Below are 19,372 nucleotides of genomic sequence, written 5' to 3'. Positions count from 1 at the left end.
CCCCCTCTCAAATCAGAAAGATTTCTGTCTCCCAGGTGTCTTTTAAACAGGTAACGAGCTGAGATTATGAGCACACTCTTAAAGGGAGTGCACCTAATCTCAGCTTGTTACCTGTATAAAAGACACCTGTCCACAGAAGCAATCAATCAATCAGATTCCAAACTCTCCACCATGGCCAAGACCAAAGAGCTCTCCAAGGATGTCAGGGACAAGATTCTAGACCTACATAAGGCTGGAATGGGCTACAAGACCATCGCCAAGCAGCTTGGTGAGAAGGTGACAACAGTTGGTGCGATTATTCGCAAATGGAAGAAACACAAAAGAACTGTCAATCTCCCTCGGCCTGGGGCTCCATGCAAGATCTCACCTCATGGGGTTGCAATGATCATGAGAACGGTAAGGAATCAGCCCAGAACTACACGGGATGATCTTGCCAATGATCTCAAGGCAGCTGGGACCATAGTCACCAAGAAAACAATTGGTAACACACTACGCCGTGAAGGACTGAAATCCTGCAGCGCCCGCAATGTCCCCCTGCTCAAGAAAGCACATATACATGCCTGTCTGAAGTTTGCCGATGAACACCTGAATGATTCAGAGGACAACTGTGTGAAAGTGTTGTGGTCAGATGAGACCAAAATGGAGCTCTTTGGCATCAACTCAACTCGCCATGTTTGGAGGAGGAGGAATGCTGCCTATGACCCCAAGAACACCATCCCCACCGTCAAACATGGAGGTGGAAACATTATGCTTTGGGGGTGTTTTTCTGCTAAGGGGACAGGACAACTTCACCGCATCAAAGGGACGATGGACGGGGCCATGTACTGTCAAATCTTGGGTGAGAACCTCCTTCCCTCTGCCAGGGCATTGAAAATGGGTCGTGGATGGGTATTCCAGCATGACAATGACCCAAAACACACAGCCAAGGCAACAAAGGAGTGGCTCAAGAAGAAGCACATTCAGGTCCTGGAGTGGCCTAGCAAAGAGGAGTGGGAAAAAATCCCTCCTGAGATGTGTTGAAACCTGGTGGCCAACTACAAGAAACGTCTGACCTCTGTGTTTGCCAACAAGTACTAAGTCATGTTTTGCAGAGGGGTCAAATACTTATTTCCCTCATTAAAATGCAAATCAATTCATAACATTTTTTATGTGCGTTTTCTGGATTTTGTAGTTATTCTGTCTCTCACTGTTCAAATAAACCTACCATTAAAATTATAGACTGATCATTTCTTTGTCAGTTGGCAAACGTACAAAATCAGCAGGGGATCAAATACTTTTTTCCCTCACTGTATATAACATTCTATTAGTTGCAAGAATTTTGTATAGTAATTTAAATTGAAAAGTTAAAAGTTGTGCATCCGGCATTGTTTTGCGTATCAATTCATAGTCCATGTGCCATAGAATGGGTACATCGAAAATCTCTTCAACTATTTTGCAATTTAAATGGCACAGCTATCAGTTTTTTGGTCCTTTTTTGGTCCTTAAATTAAATTGGTATATGTTTTTATTTATTGTTCTTTAATACAGGGCCGACATACAAGTTCCTTACTTTTTTCCCCTTCTTACTTGCCTCTTCCATTTTTGTGGCAATGCTGCAATTTATTGGTTGTGATTTTAGGTAGAGCAGACATTTCCATATTCCATATTCCACATTTCCAACTCCAGTCCTATGTATGATATAATTCACTGAAATTATACCTTTTTAAAACATTTCTTCAAAAAAATACAGGTTTTTAAATGATTTAGTATATTTGAATTTAACCACAATATTTGTTGTTCTGTCTTTTCAGGTGGATTAAACTGAAATTGCAACTAACTTTCTAAGGCTTGTTTAAGAAAAATATATTTTGGAGATTATTTCCTTTTAAAACAATCGAAAGTGTAATCTGAATAAAGGGAAAACGGCCCTTCTTGAACATAGGATGAGACATTCCTACCAATTTACTAGAGAACCAGTTTGGATTTAAGTATAACTTTTGTATGACTGATGCCTTTAGTGAGAGGTCTAAGTCTTTCATATTTAATCATTTCTGCCCTCCGAATTCATATTCGTTATATAAATAGGCCCTTTTAATTTTATCTGGCTTGCCGTTCCAAATAAAATTGAATATTTTATGTTCATATAATTTAAAAAGCAGGTCACTGGGCGTAGGCAAAACCATAAGCAAATAGGTAAACTGTGATATGACTAAAGAGTTAATCAGGGTGATTTTTCCACAAATAGACAAGTATTTCAAGTTCTTGTAGGTTCATGCTCTACAACATCCGCAGAGTACGACCCTGCCTCACACAGGAAGCAGCGCAGGTCCTAATCCAGGCACTTGTCATCTCCCGTCTGGATTACTGCAACTCGCTGTTGGCTGGGCTCCCTGCCTGTGCCATTAAACCCCTACAACTCATCCAGAACGCCGCAGCCCGTCTGGTGTTCAACCTTCCCAAGTTCTCTCACGTCACCCCGCTCCTCCGCTCTCTCCACTGGCTTCCAGTTGAAGCTCGCATCCGCTACAAGACCATGGTGCTTGCCTACGGAGCTGTGAGGGGAACGGCACCTCAGTACCTCCAGGCTCTGATCAGGCCCTACACCCAAACAAGGGCACTGCGTTCATCCACCTCTGGCCTGCTCGCCTCCCTACCACTGAGGAAGTACAGTTCCCGCTCAGCCCAGTCAAAACTGTTCGCTGCTCTGGCCCCCCAATGGTGGAACAAACTCCCTCACGACGCCAGGACAGCGGAGTCAATCACCACCTTCCGGAGACACCTGAAACCCCACCTCTTTCAGGAATACCTAGGATAGGATAAAGTAATCATTCTCACCCCCCTTAAAAGATTTAGATGCACTATTGTAAAGTGGCTGTTCCACTGGATGTCTTAAGGTGAACGCACCAATTTGTAAGTCGCTCTGGATAAGAGCGTCTGCTAAATGACTTAAATGTAATGTAATGTAAATGTATTTTCCTTTTAATGGTGGCAAGATCTTATCCTATTTTGCTAACTTTCTATAAAAAAAATGTATTGGCGTAAGAGCATTTGTATACTGAGTATTTCCACATCTCCGTCAGACCATTTTATTGGTAAACTACATGTGAATGTAAAATTTGCATTTTTTTAGTGATCCAATACGTAATATTGTACACTTATTATAATTTGGTTTTAATCCAGAGAGAATATCAAAAGTATCTAGATCCTCTATGAGGCCGTGGAAAGACTAATTGTGGTTTTAAAAGAAAACATTCATCATCAGCGTACAATGACACCTTAGTTTTTAAGCCACGGATTTCTAATCCCTTAATATTGTTTGATCTAATGTTAACAGATAACATTTCGGTGGCAATAATAAATACATATGCCGATAGTGGACAACCTTGTTTTACTCCTCTAGAGAGAGTTTAAAACTTTCTGATATGTAGCCATTATTTACTATTTTACACCTAGGGTTACTATACATTACTTTAACCCATTTTATAAGAGATTCCCCAAAATTGAAATATTCTAGGCATGTATATATAAACTCCAGTCGTACTTTATCAAAAGCCTTTTCGAAATCACCTATGAAAACCAGGCCGAGTGTCCCCAATATTTCATAGTATTCTATTGTTTCCAGTACTTGTCCAGTATATCCAGTATATTATCTCCAATGTATCGTCCTTGGACTTCCTGACGGGCCGCCCCCAGGTGGTGAGGATAGGCAACAACATCTCCACCCCGCTGATCCTCAACACTGGGGCCCCACAAGGGTGCGTTCTGAGCCCTCTCCTGTACTCCCTGTTCACCCACGACTGCGTGGCCACGCACGCCTCCAACTCAATCATCAAGTTTGCGGACGACACAACAGTGGTAGGCTTGATTACCAACAACGACGAGACGGCCTACAGGGAGGAGGTGAGGGCCCTCGGAGTGTGGTGTCAGGAAAATAACCTCACACTCAACGTCAACAAAACTAAGGAGAGGATTGTGAACTTCAGGAAACAGGGAACACCCCCCTATCCACATCGATGGAACAGTAGTGGAGAGGGTAGCTTAAGTTCCTCGGCATACACATCACAGACAAACTGAATTGGTCCACCCACACAGACAGCATCGTGAAGAAGGCGCAGCAGCGCCTCTTCAGCCTCAGGAGGCTAAAGAAATTCGGCTTGTCACCAAAAGCACTCACAAACTTCTACAGATGCACAATCGAGAGCATCCTGGCGGGCTGTATCACCGCCTGGTACGGCAACTGCTCCGCCCACAACCGTAAGGCTCTCCAGAGGGTAGTGAGGTCTGCACAACGCATCACCGGGGGCAAACTACCTGCCCTCCAGGACACCTACACCACCCGATGTTACAGGAAGGCCATAAAGATCATCAAGGACAACAACCACCCGAGCCACTGCCTGTTCACCCCGCTATCATCCAGAAGGCGAGGTCAGTACAGGTGCATCAAAACTGGGACCGAGAGACTGAAAAACAGCTTCTATCTCAAAGCCATCAGACTTTTAAACAGCCACCACTAACATTGAGTGGCTGCTGCCAACACACTGACTCAACTCCAGCCACTTTAATAATGGGAATTGATGTAAAATATATTACTAGCCACTTTAAACAATGCTACCTAATATAATGTTTACATACCCTACATTATTCATCTCATATGTATACGTATATACTGTACTCTATATCATCTACTGCATCCTTATGTAATACATGTATCACTAGCCACTTTAACTATGCCACTTTGTTTACATACTCATCTCATATGTATATACTGTACTCGATACCATCTACTGTATCTTGCCTATGCCGCTCTGTACCATCACTCATTCATATATCTTTATGTACATATTCTTTATCCCCTTACACTGTGTATAAGACAGTAGTTTTGGAATTGTTAGTTAGATTACTTGTTGGTTATTACTGCATTGTCGGAACTAGAAGCACAAGCATTTCGCTACACTCGCATTAACATCTGCTAACCATGTGTATGTGACAAATAAATGTTTATTTGATTTGACGTAAAAAACCTGTCTGATTAGGATGAATAATATCTGACAATACTTTTTTAATTCTATGTGCCAAGCATTTTGCATCACAACACTGAAGTGTAAGAGGTCTCCAATTTTTTAAATGGACTGGATCTTTATATATACCACTTGGGTCCTGTTTCAGTAATAATGATATCAGACCTTCTTGTTGTGTGTCTGATAATCTGCCATTTATATAGGAGTGGTTAAAACATGCTAATAATGGTCCTTTGAGTATATCAAAAAAAGTGTTGTATACTTCCACTGGTATGCCATCCAGCCCTGGAGTTTTCCCATCTTTAAAGGCCCCAATTGCATCAAGCAGTTCCTCCTCTGTAATTTGGCCTTCACATGAGTCTTTCTGTACAGACGTTAATTTTATTATATTATTAGGAGAAAAAAAACATACAATTAGTTTCAGTTAGTGGAGATGGAGGAGCCTGAAACGAAAACATATTCTTAAGGTACTTTACTTCCTTTCTCAAAATATCATTTGGTGAATCATGCGTGACATCATTTGCAACAAGTTTTAATACATTTATTTTGGTAGCATTTCTATATTGAAGATTGAAAAAGAATTTGTGCATTTTTCCCCATATTCCATCCAGTTCCCTTTATTTTTATAATCTATTACACTGGATCTTTCTTGAATAAGTTCCTCCATTTCTTTTTGTTTTTCCACTAACTTATTCTGTGTCTCTATGGTACCATTTATATTGCTATCTAACTGTACTGTTAGTCCTTCAATTTCCTTTGTTAATATGGACTCTTGATCTAAATTGCTTTTGTTTTATTGAGGAGTACTGAATTGCATGGCCTCTAAAGGCACACTTAAGTGTCCCATACAATAAGGGGATCTGCTGTACCTATGTTATGTCTGAAAAAGTCAGTTATAAATGATTCTGTCCTAGATCTAAACAATGTATCATCTAGTAGGCTTTGAATAAATTTCCAATATCCTCACCCATGTGGAAATACTGTAAGAGTAATATATATGCCAAATATGTGATGATCCGACCGCATTCTGTCCCCTATCAACACTTTTTAAACTTTTGGTGCCAGAGAGAATGGTTTGTACAACTGTGTGAAGTCTGACAGAAACACAAACCAGACATTGGCAGACCTGCTGAGAAACTGCAGCAGACCGTGGTGAACCATGCCAATGAAATGCTGGGAATTGACCTCATTGAACATTTTCCTCCCAGCCGGGGGACCCTGAATGAATTTTTACTGGTGGTAGTGGACAACTACACACACTGGGTGGTCTTTTCCACTTCGCAAAACCACTGCATCAGCCATTGCTCTAATTCTGCAAAGGGAGGTCTTTACCAGATTCGGGATTCCAGACCAAATTCTCTCTGACCGAGGTCTGCAGTTCATATCAGGAATCTACAAAGAGCTCTGTACCTACTGGGGTATAGTTGCCAAGCTGACCACGGCCTACCATCCTCAGACCAATCTCACCGAGAGGGTAAACCGAACCCTGAAGGGGATGATTTCTTAATTTGTGGGGGGATCAGCAAACAATGTGGGAGTTTTGCACTGAATTCTGCGGTCCATGAGACTTCTGGTGTCACTCCTGCCGAACTCCACCTGGGAAGACCACCAAAAGGTCAGATGGACAGAGTCTTGCAAAGTTCCAATGTTTCACTTGACTGCCCAGCGTTTGATGCAGTCCAACACCACCACACCTTACTAGCCAGAGTGGTTGGGCCCAGCAGAAACAAAGCCAATGACAGCTCAGCAACTATGACAAACATAGACGAGACATGTTTCCCACCCAAGTCTGAGTACATTCACATTATCTGTCAAAGGCATCTAAGAAGTTCACTGCCAAGCTAGCTTCGAGATGGAAAGGTCCATACCGTGTAGTGCAGCAGCTGGGGCCGGTGAACTACTTGGTCTGTTTGGAAGACACTGGGGAAGATGTCAGGACGGTGCAGGTTGTTGACCTAAAGCCTGCTACCCATGGCAGAAGAGCTGGATCGCAGGCAAAAGCAACACCTGCAGGACCTCTTCTTGGAGGACTGATGAAGACTTCCCTGGTTTTGTGTAGCAGGAACATGAACCTGCCAAAGCCTGCATCCTCTCTGTTTCTACAGCCTTTGTTAATTCATGGCAGGAGGAGTGTGGCAAAATCCTGCATGGAGCCTTCACCATGCGCTGCCACTTTAAGAGCACATCAGCAGTCAGAAAGGAAGAAATAAAGATAGCTCTTCCGAATCTCTGGGAGGGAGCGCTTGGTTGGCGCGACAGTTTGATTGGGGTGTGCAATGCTGCAGAAGTCTTGTTTATTTTCAGCGTGCTTAGTTTGTAAAGTGTTTAACTCGATCGTCGGTTTTACCACTCTAGAACGTGGTTACCTTTTGGGAACGCACCAGTTATTGATCGCATTGATTAGTAGCAACATTGTTGCGAAGCTTTGACATAGAAACAAACAAACCACCAGACGGACAGACAGCGGTTGACTTCAGGCTTGCAGTTGCACTAAGACACTCTCTCTTTCTTCCCGCTATCGCTCCAATGCTTTTCACTGCAGCAGATTTTTTTTTTTTTCAATGCGCCTCCCTTTGATGTTCAGTGTCGCTGGACTACTATTGAACCTGCTAGACGTATTTGGGTTGACATTTTAGTTAAAGGGAGGTTGCTTGGAAGTTTATTGTGTATTGCCATTTGAACTGTATTGATGTGGACTGGTACTATTGACATGTGGCCGAGAAGACGTTGGACATTTTAAGGCCTTTGTTTTGTCTATGAACACCCCCGCTGTTGCACTTTGTTAAAAAAAAAACTGTTTCCCTACTTAACACCACCCAACAATGCAGCTGTAACTAAAGGTACTTGATATAGTCTGGTTCTAGAGAAAGTGACACTCACTGTGGGTGGTGGACTGCACCGACTCGGCCAGGCTGACTGTGGAGGGGGTCTTGGGGGGCGAGGTGTATTCTGAGGAACGGTCGGTGCTAGTGCTGGGCTGGAGCTGAGGGGTGCTGACCTGGCCGCTGTCCCCTGTAGCAGTAGAGGTAGAGGTGGAGGCGGAGCCCACGGAGCTCAGCCGAGGTCTTATCTCCTCTCCTCCTCTGCCCACAGAGCTCAGTCGGGGTCGACTGGTGGAGGCACCAACAAAACTCATCCGGGGGCTGTCACCCGCAGCAGTGGCGGTAGCACCAACTGAACTCAAGCGGGGTCTGGGGCCCTCCTCTGAGTCAACTCGGGATGGTTTGTTTGGGGTGTAGCTGGGCTCCTGGGCTGGGAAACTCGCAGATTCACTAACAGCCCCAACAGTAGACTTCTTCTCTTCTCCCTGAACCTTAAGGTACATAAAATAATTAATTCAGTTTAAATTCATACACATTCCTCCATTTATTAATCCATTCATTTATTCATACATTCATAAATATTTCATTTATTCATAAAAATAAATTAAAATATAAGAGACCTTAATCCGGCTGGAATAACCATGAAAGAGGATGCTTGGAAATAAACTAGTTGGTCAGGTTGAAACTCCCCTTCCCCCCCAAAGTTTTGACAAACCTCACTGTCTGGCTCCACCCTCGCCACCTCTGCTTCGTGGTCAGGTCTTCTCCCTGGTGTGCCATGAATGGATGGAGCCCTGGCGCTGTCGTCCACATCAGGACAGTGATTGGTTGGCTGTGAGTTCCGTCCAATCATAGAGTTCCATCCAGCCTCCCCAGGGTTGACAGTGCTCTCAGACAGCCTCTTAGCAGCCTGGATCCTCTGGGGGTGGAGTCTACTCAGAGACATGTAGTAGAAGTCATCTTGCTCTCCATTCAGAAGATAACCTGAGAATGACATCCTACGGAACTCCTGTGGATGGAAGAATCAAGGATGAGGGTCAGTACCAATTTTCCTCATTGAAAAGCAAATCGTCAGAGTAGCACTTGGGTATGCAACATGTAAGGTTCCTGACAATGTGAAAAACGAATTGACCCCACTAGAAAAAAAGGGCCAAAACTCATATTTGCTATGAAAGAAAAACAGTTCTCCCTGTCATCGCTTCTAGTCACCCTCCCACCATACCTCTTTGAACTTCTCCAGGGACTGCTCAGGGCCGAAGACAAACTGCAGAGGAACGACCTCACAGTGGCACCGTGGTCGGCCACCTGAGCGAAACACGTGATCCGCCACCTTCTGTAGCGTGGACGAGTGGATAACCCGGGAGAGACGCAGCGCTGACACAATCTCGTCCTCCAAGAGCCAACGGATCTACAACGAGAGGCAACAGGGAGAGGAGAGGGAGAGGTGAGTGAAGGGGCCTGAAATCTGTAACTCAGTGACAGGGTGATTTCCTGCTATTTAGTGGTCGACTAGCTCAAAGTCAAATCAATATCAATATGAAGTTCCAAGATCGAGATCAAGTTCAAAAGTAATTCACACATGTGAGCGCTCACATTTTTCAACATGTTTTTTTTTTTTTTACAAAAGGATAGATAAATTTGGATTTTTCGGCAGGTAAATATGCAGCATGCTACCCTCCACCGCATGGCCTTCGCTCCAGATCAAAACTTCCAACCTACAACCTAATTTTGACAAATTAACCGGAGAGATTACTGCTGCCAAGGTTTCCTTTTCCCAAGCTATACAGAGGGGGCTCTAGCAAACAAACAGCAGAGACCAGAGGACACCATTCCAACCTGGAACTGAGTGAGTAGTGTTTGGTATGATCCTATTTTGAAAGCCAAGAAGAATATATATTTTTTAATAAACCACATTACAAGGATATATTTTACTTTATGGGGACTGAATGCTGAGGCTCCCAAGCTTGCAAGGACAGACCAGATACAAATTCAATTAGCACTACGGTGTGAAGTAAAAGGTGTCGAGGCCTTTGGGCCCAACAAGTGGCAGGAGTCTTTGAAGCGTCCTCTGAAGCCCCCTCCTGCTGTTCAAAGGCCATTCACTGGCATTTTCTACAAGAAATCTGCCTCCAGAAATAAACAAAAGCGTGTGACACCTACTCCCGTTGCCTGCTGCACTGCTGCTTGGATTCCACCTGGTGATCTGTTCACCATCTGCCCTGGCCCGTATCCCCCTGTCTGGTACAGGTACCTCCACCACACTCAACCCTCTCTCCCTGGCCCGTATATCCCCCTGTCTGGTACAGGTACCTCCACCACACTCCCCCCTCTCTCCCAAGCTTTCGCTCGCCTCCAGCACACATGCACTGTTGGCGCGAGTGACTCTGAATTTACAATGGCTAGCCCCAAGTTGTTATATATTACATTTTATTCTTGTGCATTTTGCTATTTGCCTCATGACTCCTGCATACTTTGTTGACAACAAACATTCTTTACCCAAGCAGTGGACAGACTGTTTGTTCCCACACTCAGGACTCTGACTCTCTATTGGTTACAGACTTTTGGCCTCCCATCCTATTCTAACCACCTCCCACCTTTCATGTTACCTGATGAAATTGCTGTACAATATGATCTTGTTGCCATCTGATGCACATTCAGATTACATAAATCAGCACTGCAGAGCAGCACTCCCTGTCCTATGCTGTGCCTTGACTGTATTACTGTTGATGGCATCTGAAAATGTGACTGCTCACCCTGGCCCACCTCCTGTTGCTAGGCCCAATTCTGACTTGTGCTCTGATATCTGCTTCACTCATTTCTGCTCTCGTAAAATCCTGGCTTTTCTGCACGTTAAGATTAGAAGCGTATTACCTAAAATGGATCAATTGTAAGTGTGGGTTCACAGCTACAATCCAGAAGTGTTGGTCATTACTGAGACGTGGTTAAGGAAGAGTGTTTTGAATACTGATGTTACCCTTTCTGGTTATAACCCAAAGGTGGGGGAGTGGCAATCTTTACCAAGGATCACCTTTAGTGCTCGTTTGTCTGCACCAAGTCTGTCCCCAAACAATTTGATTTGCTGGTTTTAAGCATTAAACTTTCAAATAGCTCTTTGTTGACTGTTGTTGGGTGCTATCGTCCTCCATCGGCACCGGCCTGTACCCTACCTGCCCTAAGCTCTCTCCTGGCCCCTTACACTAAGTCTGAATGTGTCCTAATAGGTGACCTAAACTGGGAAATGCTTAAACCACTTGACCAAGTCCAAACGCAATGTGACTCCCTAAATCTTTCTCAGATTATTACCAATCCCACAAGGTATGACTCCAAACACCCAGAAAAGGCTACTCTCCTTCATATTATCCTCACAAATAATCCTGATAGGCATCAGTCTGGTATTTTCTGTAATGACCTTAGTGATCACTGTTGTACAGCTGCTCAGTGAAAGTACCTGTCCTGATTTGTCATAGACGTTGCTAAAAAACTTTAATGAGCAAGCCTTCCTTCAAGAACTGGCCTCTGTAAAATGGTATAGAATCAGCTTGATCCCCTCTGTCAAATATGCTTGGACCTTCTTTTTTTCATTTTTTCAGTGGTATTGTTAACAAACACGCCCCCATAAAGAAAATTAGAATTAAAAACAGGTTCAGCCCCTGGTTCGACTGTGATCTTGCAGAGTTACTCCACCTCAAGAATTGTATTTGGTGAAAGGCTTGGCACACGCATACTCAGGCTGGCCGGCTATCGCTCAGGCAAATTAGAAATAAGTGCACTCAGGCTATTCGGAAGGCCAAAGTGAGTTACTTTAAGGAGCAGTTCTCTCTCTGTGGGTCTAACCCCAAGAAGTTCTGGAAAACAGTTAGACCTGGAGAATAAACCCTTCTCCTCACAGCTGCCCATGTCCCTTAATGTTGATGATGTGGTTGTTACTGACAAGAAGCACATGGCTGAGCTCTTTAAATCACCACTTCATTAAGTCAGGATTCCTCCTTGCCTGTCCAACATTTCCTCATCTCCCACCCCTTCTAATGTGACTATCCCTGATACTTCTCCCTCTTTTTCCCTTGCCCCGCGACAAAGTTTCTCCCTGCAGGCAGTCACTGAGTCCGAGGTGCTAAAGGAGCTCCTTAAACTTGCTCGGTAGGCAGCCAAGGGGAGAAATCAAGCTGATCCTTACTGTTATAGGCCTATTTCTATTTTTGCCCTGCTTATCAAAAGTGTTGGAAAAACTGACTGGCTTTCTTGATGTTTGCTAACTACCTCTCTCAAAGAGTGCAGTGTATAAAGTCAGAACATCTGCTGTCTCAGCCACTGCCTGTCACCAAGGGAGTACCCAAGGCTCGATCCTAGGCCCTACGCTCTCTCAATTTACATCAACCACATAGCTCAGGCAGTAGGAAGCTCTCTCATCCATTTATATGCAGATGATACAGTCTTATACTCAGCTGGCTCCTCCCTGGATTTTGTGTTAAATGCTCTACAACAAAGCTTTCTTAGTGTCTAACAAGCTTTCTCTACCCTTAACCTTGTTCTGAACACCTCCAAAACAAAGGTCATGTAGTTTGGTAAGAAGAATGCCCCTCTCTCCACTGGTGTGATTACGACCTCTGAGTGTTTAGAGCTTGAGGTAGTCACCTTCCATGTACTTGGAAGTATGGCTAGACGGTACACTGTCCTTCTCTCAGCACATATCAAAGCTGCAGGCTGAAGTTAAATCTAGAATTGGTTTCCTCTATTGAAATCGCTCCTCTTTCACCCCAGCTGCCAAATTTACCCTGACTCAGATGACCATCCTACCCATGCTAGATTACGGAGACATCATTTATAGATCGGCAAGTAAGGGTGCATTCGAGCGGCTAGATGTTCTTCACCATTCGGCCATCAGATATGCCACCAATTCTCCTTATAGGACACATCACTGCACTCTGTACTCCTCTGTAAACTGGTCATCTCTGTATACCCGTCACAAGACCCATTGGTTGGTGCGTATTAATAAAACCCTCTTAGGCCTCACTCCCCCCTATCTGAGATATCTACTGGAGCCCTCATCCTCCACATACAACACCTGTTCTGCCAGTCACATTCTGTTAAAGGTCCCCAAAGCACACACATCCCTGGGTCGCTCCTCTTTTCAGTTTGCTACAGCTAGCGACTGGAACGAGCTGCAACAAACACTCAAACTGGACAGTTTTATCTCAATTCAAAGAGTCAATCATGGACACTCTTACTGACAGTTGTGGCTGCTTGTGTGATGTATTGTTGTCTTTACCTTCTTGCCCTTTGTGCTGTTGTCTGTGCCCAATAATGTGTGTACCATGTTGTGTTGCTACCATGCTGTGTTGTCATGTGTTGCTGCCTTGCTATGTTGTCTTAGGTCTCTCTTTATGTAGTGTTGTCTCTCTTGTTGTGATGTGTGTTTGTCATATATATATATAATTATTCTTAATTTTTTTAATCCCAGGCCCCCTTCCCTGCAGGAGGCATTTTGCCTTTTGGTAGGCTGTCATTGTAAATAAGAATTTGTTCATAATTAACTGACTTGCCTAGTTAAATAAAGGTTAAATATAACTTTTGTAAAAAAAGACTGAACTTACCTCATCCATGGTGGCCAACACTGCTAGTTTGTGGGGAATTGGGAGTTTGGCCAAAGGGTCTCCTCCAACCCTGTTGAAATAAAGAAGTAGTGAACTACTGTAGCCTCCGTAAAATGATCATGCAGGCAGCGAAGGCCTGCTCAACATGCTTTCTTAGCCCGATGTATCCCTGCCCTTCAGACCACTCACCCGTCAACCGCTACTCCTCTAGCCTGGTCCCAGATGTGTGTGCTGTAGAGCCAAAAGACAACGGCTATACAGCACAAACAGACATAGAACCAGGCTACTCTTTTCCCCACCCTTCCTAATGACTCACCCGTCGACCCCTACTCCTCTCAGGCTGTCCAAGTTGCCCATCAGCTCCTCATCAGAGCGGTAGGAGGAGGGCTGACCTGGAGAACGGTTCAGAGACACACTGCTCTCTGACGTGTACCTGGAGAGAGTGCAGCCCGTTAGTTAACATGATCATCGTCTAGTGAAAGATCCTACTGTATGTGGAAATGCAGTTTGACGAAAGTATACAGCACAGGGTTATGTTCTTGCACATTATCATTCTAATGACAATGTATCTGGTAAGAGTGCCTATCCTAATGACTGATATCCTAGTTTAAGCTCCAAGTTCTTTCAATGTTTTTACAAACCTGGTTTACCAAAGGGCACCTTATCATATGAACACTAATGAATCCAAGAACAAACAGATGCATTTTTTAAAATTGTTATTTTATTTTGTTCCACATATTTCTCAAGTAGGATCTAAAATTCTCACCTGTTGTGCCTCAAGTCAGACTGCATGCCCTCGATCTCTAGGGGTAAGGTGAGGACAAAGATGTCCAGTGTGACAGAGAGATCATTCAGATCAAGAGCCTGCAGGGCCTCTGCATTCTCCAGACATGTGATCACCTCACCTGTAACAAAACAGTGCACGTCAACACAAACAGCAGGGCATTTAATAGCATTGTGCTCTTGCACATTATCATTCTAATGACAATGTATCTGAAAATTCACAGCAGAACTGGGGTCAAATAGTATTCGTTGTCGTTCAAATACTTTGACTGTAGGAGTGAGCCTGCTTGGAGTGCCAGGTGGGAAAGTTTAGCACTTTTGGAACTAGTCCACTGGTTCCATTGTGCCAGACAAACTCAATAAAGTGAAGCTATCAAATAACATTTTATTGGTCACATACATATATTTAGCAGATGTTATTGCGGGTGTAGCGAAATGCTTGTGTTCCTAGCGCCAACAGTGCAGTAGTATCTAACAATTCGCAACACACAAATCTAAAAGTAAAAGAATGAAATTCAGAAACATATGCATTTTAGGATGAACTATGTCAGAATGGCATTGACTAAAATACTGTAGAATACAGTAAACACACATATGAAATGAGTAAAGCAGTATGTAAACATGATTAAAGTGACCAGTGATTCCATTTCTATGTACATAGGGCAGCAGCCTCTAAGGTGCAAGGTTGAGTAACCGGGTGGTAGCCGGTTAGTGATGGCTATTTAACAGTCTGATGGCCTTGAGATAGAACACCAGGTCTGAGTCACATACATAGGCTTGTGTCTCTTCTGTGACGGTTGTCAGGTACCGCGTGTACTCACCCAGGCAGGTGGGTAGCGTGGTTATGGGCATGGATCCGTGGCAGCTCTTCATGTTAACAGAGCAGGTGAGGTGGACGAACAGCGGAGGCATCTCAGGCTGAGGCCCCTCTGGCTCCAACAGGCTGTCTCCCTCTAGAATGCTGAAGGAGTCCTCATCCTGGTTCACCGTGTTGGAGTCAGACAGGGACTCATCCTCCCCCTCTCCCCCTGCTTCCCCCTCTCCGTCTGCCCCTAGGGATCTCCGGCCCCCGGCCCTCTCCTGGTACTCCACCTCCAGGTCTGTGTCGCTCTCCATCATGATGCAACAGCCCGACATGTTCTCTGAGGTGCACATTAGGATGACATAGTACACAGGATTTATGACGTAGCCTTAACTACATGTTCTCTGTGGTGCACAGGATGAGTATAGAGTATATGATGTACTGTTATCTAGAAGATCTTAGGCGGGGGTAACACCAAGCAATCCAAGCAAATAAAATACAAGGATCCCCACCGTCCTCTGTAGCAGGCTCAGCCTCGGAGACAACCTCTTCACTAAGTCGTCTCTCCTCTTCCCTATCAGAGTCCTTAGGAGGAGAACAAAAAATACAAATAATCAAAAGAACGCTATATTATTCAGAGTCCCAGTTAGTTAATACTGAACCAATGTTTTGGAAACAGGACCTTCTTCAGTGTCCTGGGGGTGGATACCAACCGAGAACAATGGATAGGAAATAACATACACATATCTCTTTCTTAGATGATGGTGGGCAGTAGTAGAAGTAGTGAGGATTGGAAGGCACGGTCTTGAAGAACTGAGCACCAATGTCCATGAATTTGTCCTGTTGAATGCAGGCATTAGCTAGCTTTAAAACGGTTCTTTAACAAGAGCATCAAATTGTAACATAATCCATATAATTTCTTTCCATTCTACCATTATCTATCCTTCAGTTGTTTACCTGTATGATTTTGTGCAGGTCAGGGTAGACCTCGCACTTCTGCTGAAGGCGGAGGAGGGACAGAGGGAACTCTGGTATCCTGATGGTCCCGGGGGGTTCGTCCAGGCCGAGGGGGGAGTTAGGGGCCGAGGGCTTCCCCCTGTTCTCTGCCTCACTCACATCCTCCATCTCAATACTTGCAGACACAAGGTCGTCATGTTTACTCATAGAGCACCATTCAGCATCGTCAATCAATAGTCTGAACCAAACAAGTACCAAAACAAACCAAACAAATGTACTGTATGTACCACTCTTTGCAAATTAAGTTCTGACCCAAGGTCAGATAACATTCTGAGGGTCATTCTGTAGCCGACCTGGGTCAAATACGTATAGAAAATATGTAATAGACTTCAAGTGCCCTTGATTTAGTTTGTCAGGGACATGGGACAGTCGCTAAAGTGCAAACTCCAGATTGCTAGATTTGATTTATTTGATCATTTAAAGTAGAAGGCTGCTCCAGCCAGAGACAACACACCAGTCAAAGACACCAGTCAAAGACACCAGTCAAAGACACCCTGAGTACTTCAAATCAACAACAAAAAAAATGGGTAACTGCTCTGTAGGTCTCAGTAGTACCTGGATGAGGAGGCCATGGGTCCTCTCTTGACCAGCCCGTCTTCCTCTGCCTCTCCGATGGTGAAAGTGGCGGGGGTGATGCTGTGACCCCTGACCCCTCCGTCTCCATGGCGCTCTCGGAACACCCGGATGTGTCCACAGAGCGTCTGGAGGAAGGAAGTGATGTCTATCTCCTGGAGAGACTCCTCACAGTAGTCCATGGCTGTCAGCAAGTCCTGGGAACTGATGCTGTGGGACTGCTGCAGGCTGCGGTACACACCTAGGGGGAGAGAACACGATCATGCACACGCACACACTTCAGATCCATGCCTGCTCTGTCTTAATTGATCTTTCCACGATTCCTCAAGTCTTTATCTCCTCGTGTCCTTCTCAACTGCATTAAAAGGAGAACGTAAAAGTGGACCTTCTCCAATGTCATCTGAAAATGAGGGGAGGAGAGAGGATGCAAGGAATATCTTAGCTACATCGTCAAAAACCTTCCACTATACTCTCAAATACAAATCTGTCCAACTATTCCATGTTATGTTCGGTCAAGGTCAGCACATAAATCCACATAAAAAAAAACAGTGCCTTCAGAAAGCACTCACACCCCATGAGCATTTTCCAAATTGTGTTGTTGTTACAGCCTGAATTTAAAATGGATTACATTGACATTTTGTGTCACTGGCCTACAATACCCGATAATGACAAAGTGGAATAATGTTTTTAGAAATGTTTACAAACAATGCTGAAATGTCTTGAGTCAATAAGTATAAAACCTCTGTTATGGCAAGCCTAAATAAGTTCACGAGTAACAATTAGCTTAACAAGTCACATAAAAATGTACATGATTGTTTAATGACTACCACATCTCTGTACGCCACACAAACGATTATCTGTAAGGTCCCTCAGTCGAGCAGTGAATTTCAAAAACAGTTTAAACCACAATGCCTCAAAGAAGCAGACAATGAATATCCCTTTGAGCATGGTGAAGTTATTAATTACACTTTGGGTGGTGTATTAATACACCCAGTCACTACAAAGATAAAGGCGTCCTTCCTAACTCAGCTGCCGGAGAGGAAGGAAACCACTCAGGGATTTCACCATGAGATCAATGGGGACTTAAAACAGCTACAGAGTTTAATTGCTGTGATAGGATGGATCAACATTGTAGTTACTCCACAATACGAACCTAAATGACAAAGTGAAAAGAAGGAAGCGTGTACAGAATACAAATATTTCACAACACGCACCCTGTTTGTAATAAAGCACTAAAGTAAAACTACAAAAGATTTGGCAAAGAAATTCACTTTATGTCCTGAATACAAATCATTATGTTTGAGGAAAATCCTCATATGTTATGGGTATGCTTGTCATCGGCAAGGACTAGGACGTTTTGATTGTTCCTGAGTGGCCAAGTTACAGTTTGGACTTAAATGTACTTGAAAATATATGTCAGGACTTGAAAATGTCTTGCAACGATCAACAACCAACTTGAAATGTTTCAAAATAATAATGTGCAAATATTGTACAATCCAGGTGTGCAAAGCTCTAAGAGACTTACCCAGAAAGACTCAGCTGTAATCACTGCCAAAGCTGATTATAACATGTAGTGACTCAGGGGTGTGAATACTTATGCAAATGAGATATTTCTGCATTTAGATGGTTGAGAATGTTTTTGTTTTTTAAATCAATTTTCACACAGTAACACAACAAAAGACTTTCTGAAGCACTGTGATATACCTTAAAAAAAAGGTCAATACTTTTATCTCGATGTTGTTTATATCAAATTCATCTTGAGAAAACAGCTTTTAAATTATGCTTTTTTTCAGTACCACAGGGTATACATTTTGTGTTAACCTCTTGACTCAGTGAGCAGGGAGAGAAAAGATGCTGCCCTGGTGTGAATATATTTATATTTAAATTGGCATGCCAGACCAATTTAAATCCATCAGGCTTGTCAGAGAGAAGCGGATATTTCGCCTAAGCAGAGTTGTGTCTAGTGTGTGTGAGTGTGCGTGCGTTGTCTAGTCGCTCTCCTCCTGATTGAGGTTTACAGATGCTGCAAAGGAGCATAAAAACAAATCCTGAGATGACAGCATAAAACACTCTAATAGATTTCCCCGTCACTAGGATGATGCAGGTGACGGCTTTGCCCTGTGCTTGCTTCTGTAATATTGGAGGCGCTATCTTCGGGTACATGTGTGTGTGTGTGTGTGTGTGTGTGTGTGGCGAGTCACAGGCCTAAATTACTCTGTTCAGCAGTAGTGCACTAAATAGGGAATAGGGTGCAATGCCCAGATTAAAAGTAGTGCACTATATAGGGAATAGGAAGAGAATCAGCTACTAGCCGATACTCTGGTCAATAATAAACTTCTTCTCCCATCTGCTTTCCCCAGCACCAGTAGCCCATCCCTTGTCCCTTTAGTGCCATAAAGCAGGGTACATTACCATTGGGCTCCTCTCTGCGTCAGTCATTTGCGAGTCAGTTTATTTAAGGGGTGTTTTATGACGTCTGGCTGTCGCAGTGGTCAAATGCAAGCTACACAGACAGATTAAACAGTCAGACTGGACAGGTCACCTTGACAGGCCGTTACCGTAAATGTTCACGTCTGTTAGCAGTGTATTACCTGTGACGTAACACTGGTGGTAGTGCTCCTGTAGCAGGCTGCAGTAGTTGGCCAGCTCCTTGTGTTTATGAGGCTGCGACATCAGGTCTGTCCAGGAGGAGGTGCTGCTGCGTTCCTGAGATAGAGACCTGCAGGAGGAAGAGGACAGACACACACACACACACAAACACCCCAAACACCATTAGAGAAGAAGAGG

General features: G+C 43.9%; 1 protein-coding gene across 4 annotated transcripts in view; it reads right to left on the bottom strand.

Annotated features, from left to right (window-relative positions):
- The window catches only part of szt2 (SZT2 subunit of KICSTOR complex), a 110,822-nt gene that overhangs the window by 58,463 nt on the left and 32,987 nt on the right, over positions 1–19,372 (bottom strand). For all 4 annotated transcript variants that reach the window (XM_029686539.2, XM_029686542.2, XM_029686540.2 and 1 more), the window contains 12 exons: positions 19,177–19,304; positions 16,568–16,826; positions 15,953–16,127; positions 15,737–15,835; positions 15,508–15,580; positions 15,015–15,335; positions 14,177–14,315; positions 13,727–13,843; positions 13,411–13,480; positions 9,042–9,227; positions 8,535–8,828; positions 7,878–8,310 (listed from right to left, as the gene is read on the bottom strand). In XM_029686539.2, coding sequence (XP_029542399.1) covers positions 7,878–8,310; positions 8,535–8,828; positions 9,042–9,227; positions 13,411–13,480; positions 13,727–13,843; positions 14,177–14,315; positions 15,015–15,335; positions 15,508–15,580; positions 15,737–15,835; positions 15,953–16,127; positions 16,568–16,826; positions 19,177–19,304 — 2,294 coding nt within the window. The remainder of the gene's footprint in view (positions 1–7,877; positions 8,311–8,534; positions 8,829–9,041; positions 9,228–13,410; positions 13,481–13,726; positions 13,844–14,176; positions 14,316–15,014; positions 15,336–15,507; positions 15,581–15,736; positions 15,836–15,952; positions 16,128–16,567; positions 16,827–19,176; positions 19,305–19,372) is intronic.

The sequence above is a fragment of the Oncorhynchus nerka genome, linkage group LG17 (genome assembly GCF_034236695.1).
Source record: "Oncorhynchus nerka isolate Pitt River linkage group LG17, Oner_Uvic_2.0, whole genome shotgun sequence".
NCBI classification, from domain to species: Eukaryota; Metazoa; Chordata; class Actinopteri; order Salmoniformes; family Salmonidae; genus Oncorhynchus; species Oncorhynchus nerka.
Note: the sequence above shows the minus strand (reverse complement) of the source record. Positions and strands in the feature narration are given on the sequence as shown.